Raw genomic sequence first — 25,407 nt, forward strand, 5'->3', positions numbered from 1 at the left:
GGGTTGGGCTGAGATGAGAGGGGAAGGAGTGCAGTCCTGTGACTATTTCCGGAGACCAGAAATGTCCGACGTTTGACCAACTATATTGTCGCTATAGTTATCTGTTGGGGCATCAAACAAACTTCGAATGCGGTGAAACTTGGCAGGCTGCCTACTGACAACATAAAAACACCGCATGCCAACTTTCAACCGATTCCGGGAACATTTCCCGGTCACTTATAAAAATACTATTTCGGACGTGCCGCGGGCGCGTGCAAGTGTGTCTGGGCTCAGAACGAACAACAGAAGGAACGGGGAGACCGGGACGGACGTGAGTTTTGAAAACATGCGGATGCAATGCGGATGATGACATGACAAAATGCAACACACAAATAAATGATATGGCAACAACAGCGAATAACTGGAAGACACCTGGCGCATCGGACTCGGAGCATCACATAAACCCTAGCTAGTAGGATGGTGATTGTTCTCCTAGCCTCTATGGACTAAAACTCCTGGTATATATAGACACCAGGGATACTAGGGTTTATAGATAATCGGTTACATCAAGGAAACTTCATATCTTCTACCTTAACTTGGGGTACACACCAAGGCACAAAGGTCTTTGGTCCGGACACGATGTGGCCCAACAGTCCAGCCGATGTGAGATGAGCCGTCACCCCGAGGACCCTCTCCCCAGTCCAGGACTCCCTCAGGGATGCCGCTCCCTATCTCCAGCCGTTGCCAAAGTCGTCACCCTCTGGTCGCTCCTCTCTCTCTCTCTCATTATGAAATGAAAGTCGCACCCTTTCTACAGTTGTTGCAACAAAACTCATGCTAGAAGCACCTGGGGTGATTTCACGGTGGGTGGGGCGGGGGCGTGGCGCGACGAGGTTCTTTGGATCGGGATGGATCTAACGACCCGCGCGCGACCGGCGGAAGACTCGGCGTGTCGGCTGGTTAGAATCGTTTTTCCTTTCTTGAAACATGTAAATTTGACTTTTGTTGCATCGCAGGATGTCTTCCCCTCTCCAAACAGACTGTTGACTTGGAAGCGGATCCAGATCGATCATTGGCATCGTGTACGCCGTCGCCGTGGATCCGTTGACATTCATGCGAAGCATATGCTTTGATGGTTCACGCGATGAAACAAGTCGAATGGTAGCAACATCGCAGGTGCATGCCAATGTCGGGGGGTACAATGGATGATTCCAAAAAACAGAGAGGTTTTATTCGTGGTACCATATAGCATTTCATCTCGATCGGGATTATTGCAGGCGCACGCCGCAATCACTCACGCACAGCAGAAATGAATCCACATGTAGTACTCGATCCACAAACCATCATACATACACGAGCCGCACGACCTGCTCCGACCATGGCTACATCGCCTGCGCAGCACCAGCGCCAGAGGAAGGAGACGACGACGAGGTGGAGGTGGAGGAGGCGAGGCGCGGGCAGCGGTTGAAGCCGTACCAGACGTTGTTGGGGAGCGGGTCGCCGTAGCGGAAGGTGGAGGGCGCGCTGGGGGCGGTGGGCTCGTACACCCTCACCCACTCGGGCGTCCACCCGGTGCGGCCGGCGCGGCGGAGGTAGAGGTAGCAGACGCCGTACCCGCAGGGCCCGCCGATCTTGAACGTGTCGGTGGCGCACCGGTCGAACGCGCCGGCGGCGCCGCCCAGCCGCGCCGCGTACACCTCGTCGCGGTACACGTCCCCGAACGCCAGGCTGATCGCGTCCGACGTGCGCGCCGGGGACGAGCAGCTCGTCTTGATCTGCACCGTGTACCAGCACGTCCGCGCGCCCACGCCTCGCCCCGAAGGCGACGAGGGGCTGCCGGTGGCCCGTGCGAGGCCGTCGTCGTCGTCGGCGCGCGGGAGCGGCCGGAGCGACGGGGCGGCGGAGACGAGGCTCAGGCAGGAGAGCAGGGCGAGGAGGAGGAGCCGCGGCGGCGGCGCCGTCGCCATGGCGGGATCGGTCGTGGCGGCGACCGGCGAGGGCTGGAGTGGACTGGAGGGATCGTGGCTGGCTTGCCTAGTGGCGGTAAGGAAATTATTTATGTGTGTGGTTTGCGAGTCTGGTGTGATCTGATCTGTCGAGATTGAATACTGGGGGCCAGTGCAGGCTCCAGCTGGGTTGGTAGATGGTGAGGACGAGGTGGCCGGCAGTGGGGCCGTACATTCGCTGCATCGTGTGATTATGCGATAGGTCCACGTGTCAAATGGAGGACATGATTCTGGCTCAGCGTGCTCCACGAGTATTGGCGTCCTTGTCCTCATTGAACACACACGATAGGTGTTCTTTACAAAGGACCGGTGCCATGGTCTCCACGCTCCATTGATTTTGACACATAAGAGCATGACAAGTACTACATCTTTTGTTTCATCTGCGCCTTATTAGAGCATCTACAACTAGACCTCTTAAACCCGTTTCAAACGTCCGGACAGGCCGTCCGGTCATGATTTTTTGACCTAGCAGGCCTCTCAAACGTTCGGGCTGACCGACACCCCTCATATTCAGCCCAAATATGGGGCGGATATGGGGGCGCCCGGGCATGCCCGCCACGTCGGATCCGACAACCGACCCCACCCCAAATTGCACTAAATCCCCCCTCCCCCCGAGCTGCCGGATCCATTTGCTCTCTCCTCTGTTCTTTCTCCTCCGCGTCGTCCGACTCGCAGCTCCGCCACCAGCTCCGGAAGAGCGCTCCCGTCCTCGCCACGGGGGACGTTGTCGCCGGCCCGGACGGCACCGTGGTATGTCCGGCAACTCTCGGGCTTCACCTTGCGCTTGATGTGTTCGACACATTGACCGATCGGAATTATGGTGATTTTGTTAGGTAAATGATGGATTCCGATGCTTCGTCGGACGAGGAGTACGGATCATCGGAGCTTGACCAAAGGAATCAAGATGAGTTCTTCGATTCGTCGAATTCGGATGAAGAAGTGGACATGATCATGCTCATGAGCATGCAAAAGAAAATGGACCGGCAAGTGGACCATATTCTCAACTTCAAGGGCTTAATCAAAGGGAGAAGAGTGATCAACCGGGATAGAGTGTCCGGAGCAAAGTTACTAAACAATGACTACTTTGCTCCCACACCTGCTTTTCCGGATGATCCATGGTTTCATCGCCATTTTCGCATGTGGAAACCATTGTTTTGCGCATTGTGGAGGGAGTGGAGGCACACGGCGACTACTTCAAGTTGAGAAAGGATTGATGCGGCCAACTCTCTTTCTCGGCCAAGCAGAAGTGCACGGCTGCTCTGACGATCCTTGCACTTGGTACTGCTGCAGACGCCGTTGGTGAGATGGTCAGGATGGGGGAGAGCACGTGCCTCAAGACTACTGTCAAATTTGCCCGCGTCGTGGTTGAGGTGTTTGGATCAGAGTATCTCATAGAACCAAATGTGCATGACACGGAGAAGTTGTTGGCTATTGGAGAGGCAAGGGGGTTTCCAGGAATGCTCGGATCAATTGATTGCATGCATTGGCAATGGAAAAACTGCCCCAAAGGTCTGCGGGGAATGTATCAAGGTCACACCAGAGAGGCTACCATCATACTAGAAGCGGTGGCATCACATGACTTATGGATTTGGCATGCTTTCTTTGGAATACCCGGTTCTCACAACGACATCAATGTGCTTCAACGATCTCCGGTGTTCAGTAGGCTTTGCAATGGGGAATCACCGCCGTACAACTACACCGTCAACGGTTGGGGCTACAACATGGGGTACTATCTTGCCGATGGTACCTATCCTCAATGGGCGGCATTTGTGAAGACCATATCTGAGTCATGTGGCAATAAACAGATCCACTTTGCAATAATGCAGGAAGTGGCTAGGAAGGACGTGGAGAGGGCATTTGGTGTGCTTCAAGCTCGTTGGGGAATTGTGCGAAGCGCTGCAATGATGTAGGAATCGAAAACTTTGCAGCAGCTGATGACATGTTGTGTTATTCTGCACAATATGATTCTCGAGGATGAGGGTGATGGTGTAGCCCAAACCCATGATTTCGATGTTGGGGAATGTAGCAATAATTTAAAGAAATTCCTACGTGCCACCAAGATCAATCTAGGAGATTCTAGCAATGAGATAGAGGGAGTGCATATTCATACCCTTGAAGATCGCTAAGCGGAAGCGTTGCAAGAACGCGGTTGGTGGAGTCGTCAACGCAGCGATTCAGATCGCGGTCGATTCCGATCTAAGCGCCGAACAAAGGCGCCTCCGCGTTCAACACACATACAGCCCGGGGACCTCTCCTTCTTCTTGATCCAGCAAGGGGAGAGGAGAAGTTGAGGGAGAACTCCGACAACACGACTTTGTGGTGGTGATGGAGCTCGTGGTTCTCCGGCAGGGCTTCGCCAAGCGCTGTGGAGGAGGAGAAGGTGTAGGAGAGGGGGAGGGCTGCGCCAGGGGAAGGGTGTGGCAGCCCTCCCCCCCCCCACTATTTATAGGGGAAGGGGAGAGGGGCCGGCTCCCCCAGATCCCATCTACAGGGGAGGGGCGGCGGCCAAGGGGGGGAAACTTGCCCCCCAAGTCAGGTGGAGGCGCCCCCACCCCTAGGGTTTCTAATCCTAGGCGCCTTGGGCCCCTTGGGGGGCGCACCAGCCCACCAGGGGGTGGTTCCCTCCCTTGTTCATCCCACTAGGCTCACCAGGGCAGGTGGCCCCACCCGGTGGACCCCCGGACACCTTTCGGTGGTCCCGGTACAATACCGATAACCCCCGAAACCATTTCGGCGACTGAAACTGGACTTCCCATATATAAATCTTCACCTCCGGACCATTACGGAACTCCTTGTGACGTCCAGGATCTCATCTGGGACTCCGAACAACCTTCGGTAACTATCGGTGTCAAAACCGGCGGATCTCGGGTAGGGGGTCCCGAACTGTGCGTCTAGGCGGATGGTAACAGGAGACAGGGGACACAATGTTTTACCCAGGTTTGGGACCTCTTGGTGGAGGTAATACCCTACGTCCTGCTTGATTGTTCTTGATAATATGAGTAGTACAAGAGTTGATCTACACGAGATCGAAGAGGCTAAACCCTAGAAGCTAGCCTATGGTATGATTGTTGTTCTTGGTCCTACGGACTAAACCCTCCAGTTTATATAGACACGGAGGGGGCTAGGATTACACAGAGTGGGTTACAAGGAAGGAGATCTGCATATCCATATTACCGAGCTTGCCTTCCACGCCAAGGAGAGTCCTATCCGGACACGGGACGAAATCTTCAATCTTGTATCTTCATAGTCCAACAGTCCGGCTAAAGGATATAATCCGGCTGTCCGGATAACCCCTAATCCAGGACTCCCTCAGTAGCCCCTGGACCAGGCTTCAATGACGATGAGTCCGGCGCGTAGATTGTCTTCGGCATTGCAAGGCGGGTTCCTCCTCCGAATACTTCATAGAAGATTTTGAACACGAGGATCGTTTCCGGCTCTACAAAACAAGTTCCACATACAACCGTAGAGAGAATAATATTTCCACAAATCTAATCTGGCGATGCGTTTCGCAGTGCGACATCACACAACAGCCAGGTCACCATTCGAATCGTCTTTCACAACCAAACTCAGCGTGTTTCGCGAGGCGGTTTCCTTGGCACGTCTTGTAGAAGCAGAGATCGTGTCCCCTTATTACGGGATTCCCATCAATACGGACATTGGTAACCCAACCGCGCCATCAATTACGGCGCTTGGGGGATAAGAGAGTTTTACCAGGCTAGTGGGGGCGCATAGTTTTCGTCCGCCCTTATAAAGGGATAAGGGTTCACCTTTTTCTTCCCACGCCTTCTTCCTCCTTGCTCATCCATTCTCGCGCACTCGAGCTCCAGCGCCCAAGTCCACATCCTTCTCCTCAACTCTCTCCAAACATGTCCGGAGCGGGAGGAAAGTGGATGGTCTCCTTCGTCACGGAGGGAGACATCAAAAAGCTATGCGGGACCGTATACTTAGCCGCGGATATCACGCACCGGCTGCCAGCCATGGAGCAGATCGTCCCTACCCCGTAACCTTACAAAAGGGTGGTTTTCCTCACCCACTTCATCCGTGGACTGGGGTTTCCCCTCCATCCATTCGTCCGTGGCCTTATGTTCTATTATGGGCTGGACTTCCATGATCTGGCCCCGAATTTCATCCTCAACGTCTCGACGTTCACCGTCGTGTGCGAGGCTTTCCTCCGCGTCTGGCCCCACTTCGGCCTGTGGCTGAAGACCTTCAATGTCAAACCGAAGGTAGTAGGCGGCCAACAAGCGGAATGCGGCGGAGCCATGGTGGGAAAAATGCCCAACGTAACATGGCTCGAGGGCTCCTACGTGGAGACCATAAAGGGGTGGCAATCGGAGTGGTTCTACATCACCGAGCCACACGACACCAACTGGGTGGCGGCCCCTGAGTTTCGATCCAGAATCCCCACTTGGCTTACTTCTTGGAAGGAGAAGGGCCTGTCCTGGGGCTCATCGGTGGAGCTGGACGGACTCCAGAAGTGTATTCGGAACATGATAGGCAAGAAACTCAAGCTTGTCAACATAGTCCAGGTCATGCTCTTCCGCCGGATCCTCCCGTGTCAACAACGGGCTTTCAACTTATGGGAGTTCGACCTGGCCTAGCACCAGACTCTACGCGAGTTCTTCGACACGACGCATAAGGACATCTCGAAGGTGATGTTCAAGGGCGTCGAGGTCCCCCCTCCCCTTACCGAGGACCGCAGGCTAAGCGTGACGCGCCCTGCGAATCTGGTAAGTTATGTACATCTCATAGGGTATTTATTTTTCCATAGTTTAACCATGTGCGGGATCTGAGCTCCCATGCCTTTGAAAGGACTGGGTGGAGACATCGGAGCAGATTGACTGCCCGACCCCTCTGCACGAAGACCCTGCAAACGCACTCCTGACGGAGATGCGGACCCCGGCTCCTTATGAGGTGCCGGAGAAGAAGATCAAGAAGAAGGCCACGGGAACCCGAAAGAATTCCCGGCGCCAGGTGGTATCGGACTCATTGTCCGATAACTCTGAGACGCACTCCTCCCGTGAAAACGAGGAGGAGGAAGATGAAGATGCTCCCCCTCCAGCCGGGGGAGACAAGAAAAGGAAGGCCGCCCCAACCGGGGATGTCGAAGGGTCCAAGAAGGGAAGGACTCTCCTTCCGGACTGTTCCACCACCGCCACCGACAGCGAAGACGAGTGGTTACTCAGGGCCAAGCCCATGGCGAAGTCGTAAGTATTCGGATACCAGAGTGACTCATAGCATACTTTTATTGCACTGCTTTTCCTAACGTCGAATATGATCATGCAGTCCGCCCTGAGCCCGTATCGACGTATCCTCATCGGGCGGTTCCTTGGACTCGTCGGATATGAATAGTGAGTCACTTCCAACCGCCTCCTCTCCTCGCCCTACGGACAATGTGGATGTATTGTCTCGAGGGGCACCGAGCCGGGGGGGAGATAGTCCTGGAGGCGCCTCAAGGCGACCTTCCAGACTCCAGGCGCAAAGGGAGCAAAACTCCCAAGGGCTCCAAGTTCGGCCCTCAGTCGAACACCGCGCCGGAACCTCCAGTGGTTCCGGACTCCGGCAGGCGGCCCCCTTCCAAGAGGGGCAAGCCGCCTGTGCCAGTGACCTCTGTCCATCTAGAGGCACCGGAACCTGCTGGGAGCGCTTCGCAGCGCTTCCATCGACGAAGAGCACCGCACTATTATGAGTGCGGTGATCAAGAAGGTTCAGTCCGCCAAGAGCGGACTGACTGAAGCCTGTGCCAGTCTTCTAACAGGCTTTGAGGTAAGTATTTAAAATATAGGAAAATATTACCGCATAGACAGTAGCCCCTGATGCTCTTTTTGGTGTTCACAAAGAAAAGCCGAATAGAGGATCAAATAATATCTGCAGGAGTCTAATATAAGTATGTCTGTATGCGTATGCAGGCTTCGCTGCTGACCTCTGCCGCACTGACTGCGGAGGTCGCTGCACTGAAGCAGAACCTCGAGCGGTCCGAGAAAGAGCTCGGCCTTGCCAAGTGGCAGCTCGAGGAGAACAAAGGTAAGTAATACCTTGTCTATATATATATATAAAGATGTGGTTGCAAAATGATAGTATCATCATGGATGTGCCAGGGGCCACGACCGAAGTGGCGACCCTGAAGCAAGCACTGTCCAAGGCCGAAAACAAAGCGGCCAAGGAGCGCACCGAGCGGGAGAAACAAGAGGCACGGGTGGGCGAGGTGCAGCAAGAGCTCCAGGCTCTCATGAAGAAGCACGAGCCTTTGGATCTTGACTCGAAGACGCGAGAGTCTGAGTTTGCTGCGGCCCTCGAGAGCACAAAGCGTGCCAAGGGTGAAGCCCAAAAGGCCCTCCAGGAAATTGAGGCGATGAGGAAGATAGCGGCGGGTAAGGCATTCATTATGCAAAGCAAGCATGCGAAAGTAAATTACTTGTTACTTACCCGAGTCTGGAGCTCTCCAGGAGCATTCACAGATTTGCCCCGCGGCGTGTCAGATGCCGCAAAGTACTACCAGGCCGAGGAGGGAAGCTCGACGGAGAAGTTGTTCTGGTCTCAGTATACTGGGACCGAACACCCGATGCCTGCGAGCGACCAGCGGAAGCAACTGGTCGAGCTGCACAAGGCGGCCGAATAGGCCATGAGGGGCCTTATAGTCCGGATGTGGCCTGGCGACTCCCTTCCCAATGGCTACTTTGGCCTGGTGAGGCGGCTTGTGGATGCCTGCCCACGGCTGGAAGTCATAAAGTGGTCCGTCTGCATCGAAGGTGCACGCCGGGCTTTTGCCCGTGCAAAGGTGCACTGGGCCAAGATGGACGCCAAGAAGCTGGTGAAGGAGGGGCCGCCACAGGGCAAGGAGCATCGCCACCCTGAAATGTATTATGAGGGTGTCCTGAAGAGTGCCCGTCTTATGGCGGATGAGTGTGTGAAGGATGTAATTTTTGAATGAACTTGCTCGTGTGATCCTGTATTATGAAAACTTGTTCATGTGCGTTATGCAACGCTTGTTTGAATTTAAAATATTACCTTCTGTGCGGCTGTTTATCAAATTTGAGAGCTAGCCAATCGTCGGCTTCTGCCCCCATGCCACGACTGCTGGGGTGTTCGGGATAAATCTGAGCACTCTTTTTCCCATTGGTGGGTCCTTCGAGGGAGGCGCTCAGCGCAACGAACAAGGCAATCGGACTATAATGCTTTATCACTCTCACTTAGCCATAGAACTCTGCAATTTTAAATTTTGGTGAAGCCCCTAGTATTCAGAAGGCCGAATTCGGGGTGCTATACACGCCTAAGCCGGACAAAGCCGACTCCTCGCCCTAAGCGTCATAAGTCTTTAGGGACTCGAGACCTCTCGAACAGCGACCAGCTCTCGCCTTATCATGACAGTCAGTTTTGACTTTCTCTACTGAGGTGCTTGCCCAGATGAATCGGGGCACAATCGCAGTAGTTCTCCCAGTGCTACCTCAGCCGATATTGCGGAACGTAAGGTATCAAAACATGGGAGCCGGGCAAACCCAACTATTGACCCAAGACATGATTCAGAGCTGATGCATATAATGCTATAAGTTCGGGGTTTCCACTGTCAAAAGTGTTCGGATGTCTCACGCCGTATTATGGGGTACGCTTAAGCCCCTGGCATATTGGTTGTACCAGAGTGTACGGTTGCTGAATGTCATGAATGAACATATATATATAAAAGAATAGAGAATGCGGTAATAGTCTAGTGCTATGCATTGTTTATTCAAAAAGGTGCGTCGAAGCAGAATGATACAAGTAGTGCGATAAGAAAAAAGTAGGACTATTTGACATGTCCCCTCCAAGGGCAAGCTGAGGAATGGTATTTAAAGCAGGTATTTCACTCGTTATCAGAGACCACCTGGGAATTCCATGGTGTGACGTAGCTTTCTGCCTCCTTGGTTGTTGTATCATGTGTCCGACATTCATACTGCCGGACAGGGTTTCCAGAGAGTAAAGTCCTGAAAGAGAGAAAAAATAACAAAGCGGGAAGCCCCTAGTGCGGTTGAGCCTCGTTTTGGGGCGTGCCGTAGTCGTGCCCCCCCCACCTATGCCCATGGTATTTTCAATGCGTAATTATGTACGCGTGGTGCGGATTTCGCCGTTTGGCTGGGACTGGGGCGAGGGCCGCATTGCTATGCGAGCTCGGAACGTGCCAGGCGGTCTTGTTGCAGATTACTTGGGCGCACTTGACGTTGTCCGGGTGTTTAATCGCCGAACTGGTGGATTGCCTGAAGAGGCTGCTTTGTGCTTCTCCTGCGAGGGCTGCAGTGGGCTCCTCCGTGCGGAGAGAGCGCTCTATGTTTCCATTGACTGTGATGACCCACCAAGGTCCTAGCATCTTGAGCTTGAGGTATGCATAATGCGGTACCGCACTGAATCTCGCAAATGCGGTTCGCCCGAGCAGTGCGTGATAGCCACTGTGGAACGGGACTATATCGAAGATTAACTCCTCGCTTTGGAAGTTATCCGGGGATCCGAAGACCACTTCAAGTGTGACTGAGTCTGTGCAATGGGCCTCTACACCTGGTATGACGCCTTTGAAGGTCGTTTTTGTGGGTTTGATCCTTGAGGGGTCTATACCCATTTTGTGCACTATGTCCTGATAAAGCAGGTTCAGGCTGCTGCCGCCATCCATAAGGACTCGAGTGAGGTGAAATCCGTCGATGATTGGGTCTAGGACCAGTGCGGCGAATCCTCCATGATGAATACTAGTGGGGTGGTCCCTGCAATTGAAGGTGATCGGACAGGAGGACCATGGGTTGAACTTTCGGGCGACTGGCTCCAACGCATATACGTCCCTTAGCGCACGCTTCCGCTCCCTCTTGGGGATGTGGGTTGCCTATATCATGTTCACCGTCCGCACTTGTGGGGGGAACCTCTTATGTCCTCCGGTGTTCGGCGGCCGGGGCTCCTCCTCGTCATCGCTATGTAACCCCTTATCTTTGTTTTCGGCATTTAACTTGTCGGCCTGCTTGAACACCCAACATTCTCTGTTGGTGTGGTTGGCTGGCTTGTCGGGGGTGCTGTGTATTTGACACGAGCGATCGAGTATACGGTCCAAACTAGACGGGCCCGGAGTGCTTCTTTTGAATGGCTTTTTCCGCTGACCGGATTTAGAGCCTCTGAATCCGGCATTGACTGCCGTATCCTCGGTATTGTCGCTGTTGATGCGGCGCTTGTATTTGTTGCGACGTGACCTGCCATTGCTATCCTTGGTATCTGAAGTACCATGGTTCTTTGATATATTATTGCTGCGAGCCAGCCAGCTATCATCTCCCGCGCAAAAGCGGGTCATGAGTGTCGTGAGGGCTGCCATAGATTTCGGCTTTTCCTGGCCAAGGTACCGGGCGAGCCACTCGTCACGGATGTTGTGCTTAAAAGCTGCTAGGGCCTCTGCATCCGGATAGTTGATGATTTGATTTTTCTTTGTCAGGAACCGTGTCCAGTATTTCCTGGCCGATTCCTCTGGCTACTGAATTATGTGGCTCAAGTCATCGACATCTGGTGGTCGCACATAAGTTCCCTGGAAGTTGTCGAGGAATGCGGCTTCCAGATCTTCCCAACAGCCAATGGATTCTGCTGGCAGGCTGTTGAGCCAATGCCGAGCTGGTCCTTTGAGCGTGAGTGGGAGGTATTTGATGGCGTGTAGATCGTCACCACGGGCCATGTGGATGTGCAGGAGGAAGTCCTCGATCTATACCGCAGGATCTGTTGTACCGTCGTATGATTCGATATTTACGGGTTTGAAACCCTCTGGGATTTGGTGATCCATTACTTCGTCTGTGAAGCATAGGGAGTGTGCGGCGCCTCTGTACTGGGATATGTCGCGACGCAGCTCAAATGAGTCTTGTCCGCTGTGTTTGGCCCGGCCGGATTTACTTTTAGTGTATCCAGCGTGACGGTTATCGTCTCGCGTAGTGGCGCGCCCTCGTGATCCGTAGATTGATCTTGCGTGTTTTGCTTTGTCCTCCAATACGTCTCGCAGGTCTAGCGTGTTTCCCCATGCCTTGACATTTTTATTTGAGTGGCGTCGGGGTGCGGGCTGAGCTTTTGGCTGAAATGCCTCTCTGTCGTGGCCACGAGGTGGACGATCAGCCGCGTCATACGCTGGAGATGTAGGTTTTAATGCTTCGTCCTCCAGTTGGGGTAGCAACCTGCGCTTTGGGTAACTCTTGGAGGGGAGTTCGAGTTCATATTACTCGGCCGCAAGGACTTCAGTCCATCTGTCAGCTAGCAAATCTTGATCAACTTGAAGCTGCTGTTGCTTTTTCTTAAGGCTATTTGCCATGGCTATAAGCCGGCGCTTGAAGCGCTCTTGCTCGACGGGGTCCTCAGGCACGACAAATTCGTCATCGTCGAGGCTTGCCTCGTCTTCGGAGGGAGGCATGTAATTATCATCCTCCGCCTCTCCATCTGCCGCTCTCTCGGGAGGGCTGGCTTCTTCATACCCCTGCTCTAAATCTTGCTGGAGGGGATTGTCGTCATCTTCGGCAGTATCCGGAGTGCTATTATCTCCTATGCCGGTATCACCGCTTTTTCCTTGGCGAGACTTAGAGCGGCGCCGCTGTCGTTGGCGCTTGGGTTGCTTCTTGGAGGGGTCATCCTCCGTTGTCCCGTCGCCATTGCCTTCTTTGGGTGTGTCCACCATGTATATATCATATGATGAGGTGGCTGTCTAGTGCCCTATGGGCAGTGTTCCTATTCGTCTCCTGCATCATCGTCCATACCGTCGATGTCTTCGGAGTCGAAGTCGAGCATGTCGGTCAAATCGTCGACAGTGGCTACTAAGTGGGTGGTGGGTGGGCGGCGAATTTCTTCGTCATCCGCATCCCAATCCTGCCGGACATAGTTTGGCCAGAACTCTCCTGACAAGGAGAGAGACCTTAATGAGTTCAGTATGTCGCCGAAGGGCGAGTGCTGAAAGATATCCGTCGAGGTGAACTCCATGATCGGTGCCTAGTCGGATTCGATACGCACGGGCGTAGGCGGTTCGGAGTCCGTGGCCGGGGAAGAATCTGGCAGTTTGGCGTCACGGCTCTCGTGAAGGGTAAGGTCGATAGTTGGCTCGATCGCCGCTGAGAATGCGGCCTCCATGGCGGGGTCTATCCACCCGTCCATGGATGGCGCAATTGGCTCCGAATTGAGGGTCGGAGCGGTTGCCAGTGCGGTCTCCTGAATACCGTCCGATGGTAGAGCTAAATCATGCTCATCATGACCGTGCGACGCACTCAGCAGGGGCTCGAATCCGTCGAAGATCAAGTCTCCGCGGATGTCGGCCGTGTAGTTTAAGCTTCCAAACCTGACCTGGTGGCCAGGGGCATAACTCTCGATTTGCTTTAGATGGCCAAGCGAGTTGGCCCGCAGTGCGAAGCCGCCGAATACAAAGATCTGTCCGGGGAGAAAAGTCTCACCCTGGAGTGCATCACTATCGATGATCGAATATCCCCGGATAGAAAGCAATGAACATTGAGAGCTCATCGGACAGATAGCGATGCAGTCCAGGGTCTATACCACATTGAGGAATATGAACTTGAATGCCCCTCCAAGAGTTACCCAAAGTGCAGGTTGCTACCCCGACTGGAGGAGGAAGCACCAAAACATACATCTCCAAGTGTATGACGCGGCTGATTGGCCACCTCGTGGCCGCGACAGAGAGGCATTTCAGCCAAAAGCTCAGCCCGCAACCCAACGCCACTCAAATAAAAATGTCAAGGCATGGGGAAATACGCCAGACCTACGAGACGTATTGGAGGACAAAGCAAAACACGCAAGAGCGATCTACGAATCATGAGGGTGCGCCACTATGCGAGACGATAACTGTCACGCCGGATACAGTAAAAATACATCCGGCCGGGCCGAACACAGCGGACAAGACTCATTTGAGCTGCGTCGTGATATAGCCCAGTACAGAGGCGCTGCACACCCCCTATGCTTCACAGACGAAGTAATGGACCACCAAATCCCAAAGGGTTTCAAACCCATAAATATCGAATCATACGACGGCACAACAGATCCTGCGGTATGGATCGAGGACTTCCTCCTGCACATCCACATGGCCCGCGGTGACGACCTACACGCCATCAAATACCTCCCACTCAAACTCAAAGGACCAGCTCGGCATTGGCTCAACAGCCTGCCAGCAGAATCCATTGGCTATTGGGAAGATCTGGAAGCCGCATTCCTCGACAACTTCTAGGGCACTTATGTGCGACCACCAGATGCCGATGACTTGAGCCACATAATTCAGCAGCCAGAGGAATCGGCCAGGCAATTCTGGACACGGTTCCTGGCAAAGAAAAATCAAATTGTTGACTGTCCGGATGCAGAGGCCCTAGCAGCTTTTAAGCACAACTTCCATGACGAGTGGCTTGCCCGGCACCTTGGCCAGGAAAAGCCGAAATCTATGGCAGCCCTCACGACACTCATGACCCACTTTTGCACAGGAGAAGACATCTGGCTGGGTCGCAGCAATAATATATCAAAGAACCATGGTACTTTGGATACCAAGGATGGCAATGGCAGGCCACGTCGCAACAAACACAAGCGCCGCATCAACAACGACAATACCGAGGATACGACAGTCAATGCCGGATTCATAGGCTCTAAACCCGGTCAGCGGAAAAAGTCATTCAAAAGAAGCACTCCGGGCCCGTCCAGTTTGGACCGTATACTCGATCGCTCGTGTCAAATACACAGCACCCCCGACAAGCCAGCCAACCACACCAACAGGGATTGTAGGGTGTTCAAGCAGGCCGGCAAGTTAAATGCCGAAAACAAATACAAGGGGTTGCATAGAGATGACGAGGAGGACCCCCGGCCGCCGAACACCAGAGGACAGAAGAGGTTACCCCCACAAGTGCGGACGGTGAACATGATATACGCAACCCACATCCCCAAGAGGGAGTGGAAGCGTGCGCTAAGGGACGTATATGCGTTGGAGCCAGTCGCCCCAAAGTTCAACCCATGGTCCTCCTGTCCGATCACCTTCGATCGCAGGGACCACCCCACTAGTATCCGTCATGGCGGATTCGCTGCACTGGTCCTAGACCCAACCGTTGACGGATTTCACCTCACTCGAGTCCTTATGGACGGCGGCAATAGCCTGAACCTGCTTTATCAGGACACAGTGCGCAAAATGGGTATAGACCCTTCAAGGACCAAACCCACAAAAACGACCTTCAAAGGCGTCATACCAGGTGTAGAGGCCCATTGCACAGGCTCAGTCACACTTGAAGTGGTCTTCGGATCCCCGGATAACTTCCGAAGCGAGGAGTTAATCTTTGATATAGTCCCGTTCCGTAGTGGCTATCATGCACTGCTCGGGCGAACCGCATTTGCGAGATTCAATGCGGTACCGCATTATGCATACCTCAAGCTCAAGATGCTAGGACCTTGGGGGGTCATCACAGTCAATGGAAACATAGAGCGCTCTCTCCGCACGGAGGAGCCCACTGCAGCCCTCGCAGGAGAAGCACAAAGCAGCCTCTTCAGGCAATCCACCAGTTCGGCGATTAAACACCCGGACAACGTCAAGTGCGCCCAAGTAATCTGCAACAAGACCGCCTGGCACGTTCCGAGCTCGCATAGCAATGCGGCCCTCGCCCCAGTCCCAGCCAAACGGCGAAATCCGCACCACGCGTACATAATTACGCATTGAAAATACCATGGGCATAGGTGGGGGGGGGCACGACTACGGCACGCCCCAAAACGAGGCTCAACCGCACTAGGGGCTTCCCGCTTTGTTATTTTTTCTCTCTTTCAGGACTTTACTCTCTGGAAACCCTGTCCGGCAGTATGAATGTCGGACACATGATACAACAACCAAGGAGGCAGAAAGCTATGTCACACCATGGAATTCCCAGGTGGTCTCTGATAACGAGTGAAATACCTGCTTTAAATACCATTCCTCAGCTTGCCCTTGGAGGGGGGCATGACTACCGCATGCCCCAAGACGTGGCTCAACCACACTAGGGGCTTCCCGCTTTGTTATTTTTCTCTCTTTCAGGACTTTAATCTCTGGAAACCCTGTCCGGCAGTATGATTGCCGGACACACGATGCAACAACCAAGGAGGCAGAAAGCTACGTCGCACCACGGAACTCCCAGGTGGCTTCTGAAAACAAGTGAAATACATGCTTTAAATACCATTCCTCAGCTTGCCCTTGGACGGGACATGTCAAATAGTCCAACTTTTTGCTTATCGCACTACTTGTATCATTTTGCTTCGACGCACCTTATTAAATAAACAATGCATAGCACTAGACTATTATCACATTCTCTATTCTTCTTTATATATATATATATATGTTCATTCATGACATTCAGCACCCGTACACTCTGGTACGGCCAATATGCCAGGGGCTTAAGCATACCCCATAATACGGCGTGAGAAGTCCGAACACTTTTGACAGTGCGGCACCCCGAACTTATAGCATTATATGCATCAGCTCCGAATCATGTCTTGGTTTGCCCGGCTCCCATGTTTTGGTACCTTACGTTCCGCTATATCGGCTAAGGTAGCACTGGGAGAACTACTACGATTGTGCCCCGGTTCATCTGGGCTAAGCACCTCAGTAGAGAAAGCTAAAACTGACTGTCATGATAGGTCGAGAGCTGGCCGCTGTTCGAGAGGTCTCGAGTCCCTAAAGACTTATGCTGCTTAGAGCGAGGAGTCGGCTTTGTCCGGCTTAAGGCGTGTATAGCGCCCGAATTCGGCCTTCCGAATACTAGGGCCTTCGCCAAAATTTAAAATTGTAGACTTCTATGACTAAGTGAGAGTGATAAAGCATTATAGTCCGGTTGCCTTGTTCGTTGTGCTGAGCACCTCCCTCGAAGGACCCAACAATGGGAAAAAGAGTGCTCAGGTTTATCCCGAACACCCCAACACTCGTGGCATGGGGGCAAAAGCCGACGACTGGCCATCTCTTAGATTTGATAAACAGCCGCATAGAAGGTAATATTTTAAATTGAAACAAGCGTTGCATAGCGCACATGAACAAGTTTTCATAATACAGGATCACACGAGCAAGTTCATTCAAAAATTACATCCTTCGCACACTCGTCCGCCACAAGACGGGCACCCTTCAGGACACCCTCATAATACTTCTCGGGGTGGCGATGCTCCTTGCCCTGCGGTGGCCCCTCCTTCACCAGCTTCTTGGCGTCCATCTTGGCCCAGTGCACCTTTGCACGGGCAAAAGCCGGCCGGCGGGCACCTTCGATACAGACGGACCGCTTGATGACTTCTAGCCGTGGGCAGGCATCCACAAGCCGCCTCACCAGGCCAAAGTAGCTGTTGGGAAGGGAGTCGCCATGCCACATCCGGACTATAAAGCCCTTCATGGCCTGTTCGGCCGCCTTGTGCAGCTCGACCAGTTGCTTCAGCTGGTCGCTCATAGGAATCGGGTGTTCGGTCCCAGTATACTGAGACCAGAACAACTTCTCCGTTGAGCTTCGCTCCTCTGCCTGGTAATACTTCACGGCATCCAACATGCTGCGGGGCACCTGCGAATGCTCCTGGAGAGCTCTGGACCCGGGTAAGTAACAAGTAATTTACTTTCACATGCTTGGTTTGCATATTGAATGCCTTACCCGCAGCTATCTTCCTCTTCACGAGAGACTGGAGCCCTTGCTGCACATCGCCCACCCGTGCCTCTTGTTTTTCCCACTCGGTGCACTCCCCGGCCGCTTTGTTTTCGGCCTCGGACAGCGCTTGCTTCAGGGTCGCCACTTCGGCCGTGGCCCCTCGCACATTCATGATGATCCTGTCATTTAGCAACCGCATTTTCTTTTTTATATAGACAAGGTATTACTTACCTTTGTTCTCCTCGAGCTGCCTCTTGGCAAGGCCGAGCTCTTTCTCGGACCGCTCGAGGTCCTGCTTCAGTGCAGCGACCTCCGTAGTCAGTGCGGCAGTGGTCAGCAGTGAAGCCTGCATACGCATACAGACATACTTATATTAGACTCCTGCAGATATTATTTGATCCTCTATTCGGCTTTTCTTTGTGAACACCAGACAGAGCATCAGGGTCTACTGTCTATGCGGTAATATTTTCCTATATTTTAAATACTTACCTCAAAGCCTGTTAGAAGGCTAGCACAGGCTACAGTCAGTCCGCTCTTGGCGGACTGAACCTTCTTGATCACTGCACTCATAATAGTGCGGTGCTCTTCGTCGATGGAAGCGCCGCGAAGCGCTCCCAGCAGGTCGTCTAGTGCCTCTGGATGGACAGAGGTCACTGGCATGGATGGCTTGCCCCTTTTGGAAGGGGGCCGCCTGCCCGAGTCCGGAACCACTGGAGGTTCCGGCGCGGTGTTCGGCTGAGGACCGAACTTGGAGCCCCCGGGAGCCTTGCTCCCTTTGCTCCTGGAGTCCGGAAGGTCGCCTTGAGGCGCCTCCGAGACTGTATCCCCCCGGCTCGGTGCCCCTTGAGACAATACCTTGGCATTGTCCGTAGGGCAAGGAGAGGAGGCGGTTGGAAGTGTATCACTATTCATGTCCGACGAGTCCAAGGAACCGTCCGACGATGATACGTCGATATGGGCTTGGGGCGGACTGCATAATCATATTTGACATTAGAGAAGCAGTGCGACAAAGGTATGTTATGAGTTACTCTGGTATCTGAATACTTACGACTTCGCCAGGGGCTTGGCCCTGAGCAACCACTCGTCTTCGCCGTCGGCGGCGGTGGTGGAGCAGTCCGGAAGCAGAGTCCTTCCCTTCTTGGACCCTTCAGCCTCCCCGGTTGGGGCGGCCTTCCTTTTCTTGTCTCCCCCGGTTGGAGGGGGAGAATATTCATCTTCCTTCTCCTTGTTTTCATGGGAGGAGTGCGTCTCGGTGTTATCGGACGATGAGTCCGATACCACCTGGCACCGGGAACTCTTTCGGGTTCCCTTGGCCTTCTTCTTGGTATTATCCGGCACCTCATAAGGACCCGGAGTCCGCATCTCCGTCAGGAGAGCGTCTGCAGGGTCTTCGGGCAGAGGGGTCAGACAGTTAATCTGCTCCGATGTCTCCACCCAGTCCTATCAAAGGCATGGGAGCTCAGACCCCGCACATGGTTAAGCTATGGGAAATAAATATCCTACCAGATGTACAGAACTTATCGAATTCGCAAGGCGCTTCGCGCTTAGCCCGTGGTCCTCGGTAAGAGAAGGAGGGACCTCGGCGCCCTTGAACATCACCCTCCAGACGTCCTTATGTGTCGTGTCGAAGAGCTCATGTAGATTCTGGTGCTGGGCCAGGTCGAACTCCCATAAGTTGAAAGCCCGTTGTTGACACGGGAGGATCCGGCGGAAGAGCATGACCTGGACTATGTTGACAAGCTTGAGTTTCTTGCCTATCATCTTCCGGATACACTTCTGGAGTCCGTCCAGCTCCACCGATGAGCCCCAGGACAGGCCCTTCTCCTTCCAGGAAGTGAGCCGCATGGGGATTCCGGATCGAAACTCCGGGGCCGCCACCCAGTTGGTGTCGCGCGGCTCGGTGATTTAGAACCACCCCGATTGCCACCCCTTTATGGTCTCCACGAAGGAGCCCTCGAGCCATATAACGTTGGGCATTTTTCCCACCATGGCTCCGTCGCATTCCACTTGTTGGCCGCCAACCACCTTCGGCTTGATATTGAAGGTCTTTAGCCACAGGCCGAAGTGGGGCCGGATGCGGAGGAAAGCCTTGCACACGACGATGAACGCCGAGATGTTGAGGATGGAATTCGGGGCCAGATCATGAAAGTCCAGCCCATAATAGAACATAAGGCCGTGGACGAATGGATGGAGGGGAAACCCCAGTCCGCGGACGAAGTGGGGGAGGAAAACCACCCTTTCATGAGGTTCGGGGTAGGGACGACCTGCCCCGCGGCTGGCAGCCAGTGCGCGATATCCGTGGCTAAGTATCTGGCTCCATGTAGCTTTTTGATGTGTCCCTCCGTGAAGGAGGAGGCCATCCACTTGCCTCCCGCTCCGGACATGTTTGGAGAGAGTTGAGGAGAAGGATGTGGACTTGGGCGTTGGAGCTCGAGTGCGCGAGAATGGATGAGCAAGGAGGAAGAAGGCGTGGGTAGAAAAAGGTGAAACATTATCCCTTTATAAGGGCGGACGAAACTATGCACCGCCACCAGCCGGGTAAAACTCGCTTATCCCCCAAGCGCCGTAATTGGTGGCGCGGTTGGGTTACCCACGCCCGTATTGATGGGAATCCTGTAATAAGGGGAACACGATCTCTGCTTTGACAAGACGTGTCAAGAAACCGCCTCGCGTTATGTGCGGGGCTGGTTAAAGAAAAACGGTTCGAATAATTACTGGGCCATGGCGTGATGTCATGCTGCCAAAACGTGTCAGCAGATTAGATTTGTGGAAATATTATTCTCTCTGCGGTGGTATGTGGAACTTATTTTGCAGGGTCGGACACTATCCTTGTATTCAAACTCTTCTGTGGTGTATTCGGAGGAGGAACCCGCCTTGCAATGCCGAAGACAACACTGCGTGCCAGACTCATCATCATTGAAGCCTGGTTCAGGGGCTACTGAGGGAGTCTTGGATTAGGGGGTCTCCGGACAGCCGGACCATATCGTTTGGCCGGACTGTTGGACTATGAAGATACGAGATTGAAGACTTCGTCCCGTGTCCGGATGGGACTCTACTTGGCGTGGAAGGCAAGCTAGGCAATACGGATATGCATATCTCCTCCTTTGTAACTGACCTTGTGTAACCTTAGCCTCCTCCGATGTCTATATAAACCAGAGGGTTTTAGTCCGTAGGACAACAGACAATCATACCATAGGCTAGCTTTTAGGGTTTAGCCTCTCTGATCTCGTGGTAGATCAACTCTTGTACTACTCATATTATCAAGAATAATCAAGTAGGACGTAGGATTTTACCTCCATCAAGAGGGCCCAAACCTGGGTAAAACATCGTGTCCCCTGCCTCCTGTTACCATCCGCCTTAAACGCACAGTTCGGGACCCCCTACCCAAGATCCGCCGGTTTTGACACCGACACCGTGGCAAACTCCTTAGTCACAATGAGCTCGTTATGATGATGCATTACTGAGTGGGCCCAGAGATACCTCTGACGTCATACAGAGTGACAAATCCTAGTCTCGATTCGTGCCAACCCAACAGATACTTTCGGAGATACCTGTACTGCACCTTTATAGCCACCCAGTTATGTTGTGACATTTGGTACACCTAAAGTATTCCTACGGTATCCGGGAGTTGCACAATCTCATGGTCTAAGGAAAATGATGCTTGACATTAGAAAAGCTTTAGCAAACGAACTACACGATCTTGTGCTACGCTTAGGATTGGGTCTTGTCCATCACATCATTCTCCTAATGATGTGATCCCGTTATTAATGACATCCAATGTCCATGGTCAGGAAACCATGACCATCTATTGATCAACGAGCTAGTCAACTAGAGGCTTACTAGGGACATATTATGATCTATGTATTCACACATGTATTACGGTTTCCGGTTAATACAATTATAGCATGAACAAGAGACAATTATCATGAACACAGAAATATAATAATAACCACTTTATTATTGCCTCTAGGGCATATTTCCAATAGTCTCCCACTTGCACTAGAGTCAATAATCTAGTTACATTGTGATGAATCGAACACCCATAGAGTTCTGGTGTTGATCATGTTTTCCTCGCGGAAGAGGTTTAGTCAAGGATCTGCGACGTTCAGATCCGTATGCACTTCACAAATATCTATGTCTCCATCCTGAATATATTCACGAATGGAGTTGAAGCGACGCTTGATATGCCTGGTCTTCTTTTGAAACATGGGCTCCTTGGCAAGGGCAATAGCTCCAGTGTTGTCACAGAAGAGAGTCATCGGGCCCGACGCGTTGGAAATAACTCCTAGGTCGGTGATGAACTCCTTCATCCAGACTACTTCATGTGCTGCCCCCGAGGCTGCTATGTACTCCGCTTCACATGTAGATCCCGCCACGACACTTTGCTTGCAACTGCACCAGCTGACTGCCCCACCATTCAAAATGTACACGTATCCGGTTTGTGACTTGGAGTCATCCAGATCTATGTCGAAGCTAGCATCGACGTAACCCTTTATGACGAGCTCTTCGTCACCTCCAACGAGAAACATATCCTTAGTCCTTTTCAGGTACTTTAGGATATTCTTGACCGTTGTCCAGTGTTCCATGCCGGGATTAATTTGGTACCTCCCTACCAAACTTACGGCAAGGTTCACATCAGGTCTGGTACACAGCATGGCATACATAATAGACCCTATGGCTGAGGCATAGGGGATGACACTCATCTTTTCTCTTCTGCCGAGGTCGGGCATTGAGCCGTGCTCAATTTCACACCTTGCAATACAGGCAAGAACCCCTTCTTGGATTGATTCATATTGAAATTCTTCAATATCTTGTCAAGGTATGTGCTTTGTGAAAGACCAATGAGGCTTCTCGATCTATCTCTATAGATCTTGATGCCTAATATGTATGCAGCTTCTCCATGGTCCTTCATTGAAAAAAACTTATTCAAGTAGGCATTTATGCTTTCCAAAAATTCTATATCATTTCCCATCAATAGTATGTCATCCACATATAATATGAGAAATGCTACAGAGCTCCCACTCACTTTCTTATAAACACAGGCTTCTCCATAAGTCTGCGTAAACCCAAACGCTTTGATCATCTCATCAAAGCGAATGTTCCAACTCCGAGGTGCTTGCACCAGCCCATAGATTCAGCGTTGGAGCTTGCATACCTTGTCAGCATTCTTAGGATTGACAAAACCTTCCAGCTGCATCATATACAATTCTTCCTTAAGGAAACCATTAAGGAATGCCGTTTTGACATCCATTTGCCATATCTCATAATCATAAAATGCGGCAATTGCTAACATGATTCAGACGGACTTCAGCTTCGCTACGGGTGAGAAGGTCTAATCATAGTCAACCCCTTGAACTTGTCGATAACCCTTAGCGACAAGCCGAGCCTTATAGATGGTCACATTACCATCCGCGTCAGTCTTTTTCTTAAAGATCCATTTATTTTCTATAGCTTGCCGATCATCGGGCGAGTCTATCAAAGTCCATACTTCGTTTTCATACATGGATCCTATCGTGGGTTTGTCACGGCAGATGTCCTAGTGAGAGGACTTAGTCGTGAAGCCATCGCGACGGGTTAACTTAAAGGGGTTAAAGCGGAACAAGGGACGCAAGGAATTATACTGGTTCGGCCCCTTATGATGAAGGTAAGAGCCGACTCCAGTTGTGATGGAATTGCTAGGGTTTTGATGACCAGGGAGCGAATCCGCTTTGCCTGGCTCTCGAGTTATTGTTTGTTGTCCCTAAACCGTTGCCGGGTCGTCCCTTTATATACACAAGTTGATGCCCGGTGGTTTACAGAATCTCGAGGCCGGCTCATAGACATGCCCTGCTCGGTTTCTACCTTTCCTTGTCTTACAACATAAGTTACATATCATATGGCGGTTTATGTCTACGGGCCCTAATCCGCCTTTGGGCCCTGGCCTTCATATTATATCTCCTCCGTAAAGCGCCATACTTCTTGTCTTCATGGGCTTTAAACATGACTAACTCATTGCGGGCATAACAAGGCCCCTCATGGTTGGTTTATACTTAGTAGTAATATCCCCAACATTAGGCCCCAGATTGATTTGAACATGTTCATGTCAATCTTCAACACTTAGAAAATTCCTCCTTCAGCACCTTCGCATAAATCTTGTAAACCGCCATGATGTCATCTTCCAGGTTCGTAATAAACCACCATGACATCACCTGTTATTAAAAATTGGATATATCTCACCTTCATTAATGAGCCTCCGACAATCGAGGCGACAGCTTTGTCACATATCCAACTTTTGGGCTCCTTGATTTTTGCGCCTGTCACTTATCCCTTCACCTTATAAATAAGACCGGGGGGTCCTTTTCATTTTTTTCCTCATGCCTCCTCGCTTCTTCTTCCTTGTGCTGACATGACCCTTACACGCAGCCATCGTCGTCAAGCTCCGCCCTCGTCCTCATCTCTGACCGCTGCATCAACCTGAACGTACCAGAGAAACGCGACGCACCTTCACTGTTCCATTAGCAACAGTAAGTTTCCCTTTTCCTTGCTCTAGATCCTCCATTAGCGTTTCGGTGTTCATCAAAGCTCAAAGGTGTTCTTCTCTGTTCATCTCAGTAGCGTAAAATGGCGATCTCAGATCTGACATCTTCTCGCGCAGTCACAGGTATAATTCCTTTTTGCATCCTTAGAACATCTTCCTCGTATAGAAAAAACCCATCTGGACCTGGCGAACTATTTAAACACCTGTATTTTGAGCCTGAATATACTTTGATTTACTGATACGCTGCAGATCTGAAATTACCATATCAATCTGTGAAACTTGTTTTTCCCTTACTTCGACATTTTCAGATCTGTACCTTCCTTACCAATGTAAGCGGTTTAACTTTTTTAGAAATAATAATCCGGCAGGTAGAAAATGATAATCCGACAGGTACCATTAGTCCCCTCTTAAACCGCCGATTTGTTTATCTTTGTAACCCCTTCAATGTGAGGCTCCGGTTTAACAATCTGCATCAGCCTCTGTCTTCTCCTTCTGATCTTGCATTGTTTTATGCTTGTCTGTCATAAACCCTAAACCGGCATTTGATCTTTTTCCAGCTTTTCATTTGAAATGGCCAAACAATTTTATGCTTGTAACTGGGTCCCTTCCCGGGTTACGAAGAGCAACTAACCGGATGTGTTGCAACCGGCGTTTTAGCAAAGAAAGACGTCATCCACTGGAGGGACCCTAGTCCGGAAAATCCTCCTGAGACCAAGGATGGAGAAGTAGTCATGGTCGTTGACCACCTGGGTCGAGGGTTTAGCCCTCCCAGATCAAAAAAATTCCGAGATGTGCTTGCTAGCTTCCAACTCCATCCTCAAGACATCAGATCAAACTCGGTGTCCAATGTTTGCAATGTCCAAGTATTTTGCGAGGCTTATCTTCAAGAAGAGCCCATAGTTGAATTGTTTAGGGATTTCTTCTATTTGAACTGTTGTACAGAGTTTACAAACGGACCCAATACTGAACTTGGTGGAATGGCTATTCAAAAAAGGAAGGATGTTAGTTTCCCTCACGTCAAACTTCATAGTCACCCCAAGGATTGGAATCAGACTTGGTTTTATTGCCGAGATACGTCTCCAACTGATGAGAATCCTCTGCCGGGTTATCGTCCTCACCGTCTTAGCAACACACATCCATTTCCTTAGAGGCTGACTACAAAGGAACGATCCAACTATGCAGCACAACTCTCAAAGCTCAGAGCCTTTATGGCAAACGGTTTAACAGGAGTTGACTTTGTTCGCTGCTCGATATCCTGGAGCATTCTGCCTTTAAGTCGGCGCCCTGGTTTAATGTGTGAGTACACAGGGGACTTGAAAGA

At 51.8% G+C, this 25,407-nt stretch overlaps 1 protein-coding gene across 1 annotated transcript; it reads right to left on the bottom strand.

Moving 5' to 3' along the window:
• Positions 1-1,185: 1,185 nt before the first annotated feature.
• On the bottom strand, positions 1,186-2,046 carry LOC119267395 (embryo-specific protein ATS3A-like). The gene has a single exon (XM_037548777.1). The coding sequence runs from the start codon at positions 1,944-1,946 to the stop codon at positions 1,362-1,364; it is 585 nt and encodes a 194-aa protein (XP_037404674.1). The 5' UTR covers positions 1,947-2,046; the 3' UTR covers positions 1,186-1,361.
• Positions 2,047-25,407: the final 23,361 nt, after the last annotated feature.

Source organism: Triticum dicoccoides, chromosome 3A (assembly GCF_002162155.2).
Source record: "Triticum dicoccoides isolate Atlit2015 ecotype Zavitan chromosome 3A, WEW_v2.0, whole genome shotgun sequence".
Lineage (NCBI taxonomy): Eukaryota > Viridiplantae > Streptophyta > Magnoliopsida > Poales > Poaceae > Triticum > Triticum dicoccoides.